Source organism: Chinchilla lanigera, unplaced genomic scaffold (genome assembly GCF_000276665.1).
Source record: "Chinchilla lanigera isolate Chin_1 unplaced genomic scaffold, ChiLan1.0 scaffold00037, whole genome shotgun sequence".
Classification (NCBI taxonomy): domain Eukaryota; kingdom Metazoa; phylum Chordata; class Mammalia; order Rodentia; family Chinchillidae; genus Chinchilla; species Chinchilla lanigera.
The window spans coordinates 17,157,031-17,163,557 of NW_004955438.1; the positions used below are offsets into that span (position 1 = coordinate 17,157,031).

The following is a 6,527-nucleotide window of genomic DNA, read 5'->3' on the forward strand; positions in this document are numbered from 1 at the left end:
TTTTCCGGTACCGGGAATCGAACTCACGACTTTGTGCTTGCCAGGCAGGTGCTGTGCCGCTGAGCTAAATCCCCAGCCCTGTAAAAGATGATTATTAAGCGCCTCCTGTATGCCGGCGCTGTTCCAGGCGCTGAGGGTGGAGGCAGCATGAATGTCAGAGAGAAGCGAGTAACTGCGCCCCTCCATCCTGTGATAAGGGCCCCGAGGCAGAGCCGCTGGGCTGTGGGCTCAGTGGGTCCCCGCGCCTTCTGCGCTTGCTCCCAGCCCTCGGCAGCCACAAAGTCTCGTCGGCAGCGCCCTCTAGTGGCCGCCTGAGCACTTTCTTGGGTTCTGCGGGATTGATTGCACTTCCGGTGGAATGGAACCACAGGCTCCTTGAAAACTGGCGGCAGATAGGTTGAAATGCAGACCTCAGGCCTGACTTGGGAGGCTGAAGGGGATGGAGGCCTGGGTTGGCCTTCTGGGCTGCGGCAGCCATACCTCAGGGAAACCCATGTGTGGTTCTCTACCCCTCATTCTCCACGCCCTGCTTTAGCGACAAACATTCCCAGCACCTCTTTACAGGCTGAAACCCACAGAGCATATAACTCAACTTCACAGACAACTCAGAAATGCTCTGAGTAGAAAAGGGAGCTCTGTAAAAGTAAATGAGATCCATGTCCTTCCATGCAGAGGTGCTCTAGACATTAGGAAGTGATTAGAAAGTGCCCCAGCAATCAGGAGGCTGAGGCAGGAGGATTATGAGTTCGAGGCCAGCCTGGGCTACATAGTGAGACCTTGTCTCAAAGGAAAAAAAAAAAATGCTCCTCACATGCCACCACACAAATGTTGTGTCCTGTGGCACAGCCAGCTGGGATGTGTAAAATTGTGACTGAGCCAAAGCACAACCTGCCTCAGGCTTCGCCTCTGGCCACATCCTGGAGTGACAGCACCTTTGGTTCTATGCTCACCATGTTAGAGTCTACACCCAGGGCAGGGGGAGCAGATGTGTGAGCGCCGGGAGACCCGCGCGGCAGGAGGTCTGTGGGACGTGGGGCGGTTCTGAATCGTCCGACTGTCCTCCGGTGCAGTGGGGGCCCCTGTCCCTCTCACAGCAGCCATACTGCCCCCTACTGGTCCCCGGAAACGGCTCCCTATGGAGCTCCTGGGCCTCAGTGAGCAGAGGGCCTGGTCAAAGTCACTGTTCCGCGGAACCCATGAGCATGGCTGGCCTTCGGGCTTGGGGCGGGGGGTAGAAAGGTAGGAAGCAGCCCCACCCCTCAGAAGCCCGAGCAGCAGCAAAGTCGGCTCCCAGTGGCAAGCTGGGTGATTACTGTAAGAGGCAGCATAGGGGAGCTTCATCAGGGCTGCAGTGGTAACGTTCCAGTTTTGTCATCTGCTGTACTGGTGCTTTTCGTCCTTCTGTCTTTCTTTTTTATTTATTTATTTATTTTTGAGGCAGGGTCTCGCTGTGCAGTTCAGGCTGGCCTTGAGCTCACTTTGTAGCCCAGGCTGGTCTGGAACTCGCAATGATCCTCCTGCCTCAGCCTCCCAAGTGCTGGGATTACAGGAGTGAGCCACCATACCCGGCTTTTTTTTTTTTTTTTATTTTCATCCTTCTTTAAAGAGAAAATGCCCCTTATTGTTTTGATAATGGGCAACTGTTGCAGTGAGTTTCAGCGGCCCTGCCCCCTAACCACGCCCCTCCCCAAATCACAGCTCTGTGCAGCAGGGAGCACCGAGGCCTTCAGGCCAGTGTCTGTACCAGAGCCAGGAGGGGCGGGCCACATGAACACTGGCGGAGTGGGTTTAGGGACAGTTGGTGGCTGGTCGAGGACAGAGGCAGGACCCTCTGCAGCCCTGGGGTGCTGAGTCCCCCTCTGGTTTGGCGTTTCTGACTCCCCAGTATTTTCAGAACGCAGGAAGGCAGGGCCTTTGGTGGTCAGCAGAGCGCCACGGAGGCCCTGGGCTGGGGGACGGGGACAGCAGTCCCAGAGGGTCCCAGGCTGGGCGACCAGGAGGATGGAGAGTGGCCACCCTCTGGGTATGGTGCCCTCCCTTCCTGGAGACAGAAGAACAAGACCCAGGCCAGGGAGCCCAGCAGCAGACGGACCCAAGGGAATGGAAACCCTTGGGCATGAGAAAGAAGGCTAGCTCGAGAAGCTTCTTCTTCAAGTATAATCCTGGAGAGAAAGTAAACGTCTACAGGTGCAGCACAGTGGAATTTAAAAATTAAATGGATCCTTGCTTCCAGCACCCAGATAAAATGCAGAGTCACACCAGCCTCCCTCGTGCCCACCGGTCACTGTCACCACTTCCAACCACTCCTGCCCCCTACGGAAGAGGGCAGGATGTTTTGGCTTCTAGCCCTCCCAGGGGTGGTTACAAATTCATCCACCTCGCTGCATGTGGCACCAGCCTGACGCCCCTTGGAACGTCCCCCACCCAATCCCGTGTCGGCAGACACTTGGCGGTGTAGAGCCATGACAGGCAACGCCACATGGGTGTCTTTGGGTGAAGACGCAGGGACACATGCCAGGAGGGTGTGGCTGGGTCAGAGTACGCGTGGGGTCAGGTTTACCGGATACCAGGTGTGGTCGGGAGCCATGGTTGTTCACCCTCGCCTGGCCGTGGTGGTTTGCACTTGAGCCAGAGGTGGCCTTCCTGGGTGATGCCCTTGTGCTGGCCCAGGTGGCCGCTTGCCTCAGGGGGATGGCTGGGGTCCAGGCAGTCTGGCATCCTGCAGGGCTGCAGTGATGCCGGGGTCTCTGCCTGGACCACGGCTCAGAGCCCTGGCCTTGGGTATCCGTAGGACCTCTTGGGCAGGTGTCAGCAGAGCGTGCGGGAGCACTGCGCCTTCAGCCACCAGCTGCTAGAGCTGCAGCAGTGGGTCACCATGGTCACACAGATGCTGGAGTCGCACCGAGGGGACGAGGGCCCGTGGAATGCCGAGTCCCGAGAGGCTGGGGTAGAGGTGAGACGTGATTTCCAGCCCCACCCCCGACCCCCAGAGCAGCTTCATTGGCCAAAGCTCCCATGAGGGGAAGAAGGGGCCCCCAAGCCTGAGGCCTCACTTGTGTGTCTTGCATCTCCGTCCCTCAGACCCTGCTGGCTGAGCTCCCGGAGAGGGAGGCCAGCCTGGCCCTGGTGGAGGCGCACGGCCGGTTGGTGATGGAGAAGTCTTCTCCAGAAGGTGCGGCCGAGGTCCAGAGGGAGCTGCAGGAGCTGGCTGAGTCCTGGCAGGCTCTGCGGCTGCTGGAGGAGGAAGTGCTGAGGTGAGCGAGCCCCTGGGGAGCTCCAGGGTCCTCAGGGCTGATGGCTGGGCCAGGTGTGGGGCCAGGTACCCGTGGGCATCTGCACACTTGGGACCAGCTGGCAATTCTGGCTGGGGCAGGAGGAGCCGGACAGGGTCCTAGATTGGGGAGTCGGCTGCCAGCATCCTGGCTTGAGCCTCGGTTTCCTCATCTGCATCTTCATGCCAGGGCAGTGTGGGTTTAAAGGAGGAAATGGGACCTAGGTGTGACTTAGAGCCTTCGGGCCAGCCCGAAGGGCGGCTGCTGATTCGCTATCAGTAGTGAGACCAAAATCTCCCGCCACCCAGCCGTCCCAGTGCTGTTATTGCTGTGAGCCTGCGGGTCCCTGTTGTATCCCTATTTTGAGTGGGCACACTTTGTCTTTCAGCCTCATCCGAAATCGGCAGCTGCAAAGCACGGAGGTGGACTCTGGGAAGAGGCTGGTTTTCACCAACAACATCCCAAAGTCGGGCTTTCTCATCGACCCCCTGAATCCTATCCCCAGGCGGCGGCACAGGGTGAGTCTGTCTAGTGGGGCTTCCGGACAGGGGTCAGATCCAGCTCAAGCGACGCTCAGGGTCTCCGCACAGCCTCCTCTCTGCCTAGGGCCACCACTCAGTCCCTAGGATGTGGACACACCGTTACTCACTTGTGCCACTGCAGACAGGGCCTCGGGAATCCCAGACTGCACAGCCAGGCCACTGGGCAGGTTGCGGGCATCTTGGAAGGTCATGTGCACCGTGCTGGCCCTCACCTCTGTGCAGCTCTAGCCGCCCCTGCCAGAGGACAGTCGGGTGGAAAACTTCCTTCTCACCCCAAATTGCAAGCCAGGATCTTACAGAAGGGCATGCTTTTGTGATATGGCTGTGTTTTGTGAAACCTACATGGTGTCACTCATCACTTTCCCTTGCTGTGTTTAAAAAGTTAAGCCATGCTGAAAAGGTTATTATTACTTGTTCTTCCAAAAAAAGAAAAAAAACCCATCAGCTGGGAGTAATGGCACACACCTATCCAGCTATTTAGGACGCTGAAGCAGGAGGATCGTTTGAGCCCAGAATTGCAAGCCCAGCCTGAGCAACAGAATGAGACCCTGTCCGAAAAAAAAAAATCAAATTATTTACTCTCCCCCTCCCTCATTCCTGGTGCATTTGAAGGCAGAAATGCACCCGGAACACTTGTACCGAGTGTTACTGCCTTCCCAGGACTGGGCGCCTGTGAATGACGTGTTGACCTTAGAGAGCTTTGCAGGCTGCATGCAGCTGATACAGTACAAGTTTCACGTTGCTCGCAGTTCCCAAGGGACGCCCAGGCTGCTGGCTTTGGGGCACGGCTTGAGGAGCACTGGAGTGCGCTCCAGACCGTTGGTTTGCGGAAAGCAGGGAGCCCATTGGCAGACGGCCTGCTGCTCAGGGAGCTTATGGGAGAGCTGGGGCACTGGTTGTGACCCAGTTCCTGGGCAGGGAACCCTTCTAGGAGCAACACGATGTCAGCTGAGCCCGCAGGGATGTGCGGGAGTAAGGGAGAGGAGGGAGCGTGGTGTGGGCCAGGCAGAGGGGACGGTGTGGCAGGACCCAGAGGGAGGAAGCCGAGGGCATGAGACGTCTGCGGGCTCCAGTCCAGGGGACAGGGAGGCAGCTTGACCTTCTGAGGCCAGCAGAGCCCGAGCCCCGCGGCGGGAAGGGTGCTCACGGGGTAGCCGTCCTGGAAAGGGTGGTGACATGCTCTAGGGAGCCAGGGAGGTGACAGCGAGGAATGCTGCTGGCCCAAGGGTGGCAGAGGTCCAGTCCTCACCACCACCTCTCCCACTTCCTTTCGGCACCCTGTCCTTTCCCTCCCCTCTGCCTCAGTGGCCTCCCCTGGGCCCAGGGCCAATGGGCCTTGCTTACCTCTGTCACATTGTCACTTTGGTCATGTGATTCCTGCAGGCAAATCTGCCTGAGGAGGGCGAAGGCAGCCATGAAGGTTTCTCCCAGCTCCTGAGGAACTTTGACCAGTGGCTGCAGGTGGAAAATTCCAAGCTGGTTAGAATCATTGCGATGAGAGCCACCTCGGCCAGCGATGTGAGGACCAGAGAGGCAAAGCTGCAGGTTTGTTCCCCTGGGGTTTGCAGCCTTTTAGACGTGCTGGCCACCAGGGAGTTCTCTGGTGGAGTTTGGTTTGGTTTGGTGGTCCTGGGCATCGAACCCAGGGCCTTTGCTTTGAGCTACATCCCCAGCCCTTTTTCATTCTTATTTTTAAATTTTGAGACAGATTCTTGCTAAGTTGCCCCAGGGTGGGCTCAAACTCAAGACCCTCAGGCCTCAGCCTCCCAGCGTGCTGCGATTACAGGCATGTGCCACCATGCCAACTGCACCAGAGAGTTCCTCAAAGGAGCACAGTATATATCATTTGAGAGCCCTTCTCACCTGTGTATGAATAATGATTTTTAAATGTTTTGGATATTTTAGAACTTTTCCTTACGTTCATCCATTTATCCATTCAGTCACCCTCCTTCCGTATCTCCCACTCAGAAAACGTCACCTCTAATCCTTTGACTCCTCTATATATCAGTTAGCTGTTGCTATGTAACAAAGCAGCCCAAGCTTGTGACTGAAAACAACAGCTGTTTATTTAACTGTGACTCTGACTCTTGACAGTTTAGGCTAAGCTCATCCTGGCTTCTGCCATTTCAAGGGGCCAAGACACAACTGCTGGGCTCCCTCGCTCGTCCTCCTATGGGACACAGCAGAGGCAGGCAAGGCCCTTGAGGCCTAGACTTGAACCAGGTTTTAACTTCCCTGACACTCCCCAACAGAATGGTCACAAGGCCAGCCCAGACTCAAGGGGAAGGAAACCAGGCTCCACCCCTTGGTGAGAGGGACAAGAAGGTCATGTCACCAAGGGCAAGGTTATGGCTGGGGGTGGGGTGAGAGTTGGGAAGTCGGGGTCATTTCTGTCCAGTCTGCCATGACGCCTCCGTCTCTCCTATACCTGGTTACCCACAGTCCATTTGTGCTCCTGCTGGAGCCTGGGTCACTTCTAATGGTCAGGGATTTATTGGCTCACAGTTCTGGAGGCTGAGAAGTCCAAGACCGAGGCACCAGGCCTTGCTTCACATCACATGGCAAAAGGCAGAAGGGCCAAGGGGCTCCAGGGGCCCACCTCACGTTTTTTTTTTTTACTTTTTTTTTTTTTTTTTTTTGGTTTTTCTCCGGTACCGGGAACCGAACTCACGACCTTGCGCTTGCCAGGCAGGCACTTTTGCCGCTGAGCTAA

The 6,527-nt window shown here is 56.8% G+C and overlaps 1 protein-coding gene across 5 annotated transcripts in view; it reads left to right on the forward strand.

The window, feature by feature from the left end:
- Positions 1-6,527, forward strand: part of Syne3 (spectrin repeat containing, nuclear envelope family member 3) — an 84,566-nt gene that overhangs the window by 63,419 nt on the left and 14,620 nt on the right. For all 5 annotated transcript variants that reach the window (XM_013517209.1, XM_005390377.2, XM_013517207.1 and 2 more), the window contains exons 12-15: positions 2,792-2,953; positions 3,082-3,254; positions 3,661-3,790; positions 5,198-5,359. In XM_013517209.1, the coding sequence (XP_013372663.1) occupies positions 2,792-2,953; positions 3,082-3,254; positions 3,661-3,790; positions 5,198-5,359 (627 nt within the window). The remainder of the gene's footprint in view (positions 1-2,791; positions 2,954-3,081; positions 3,255-3,660; positions 3,791-5,197; positions 5,360-6,527) is intronic.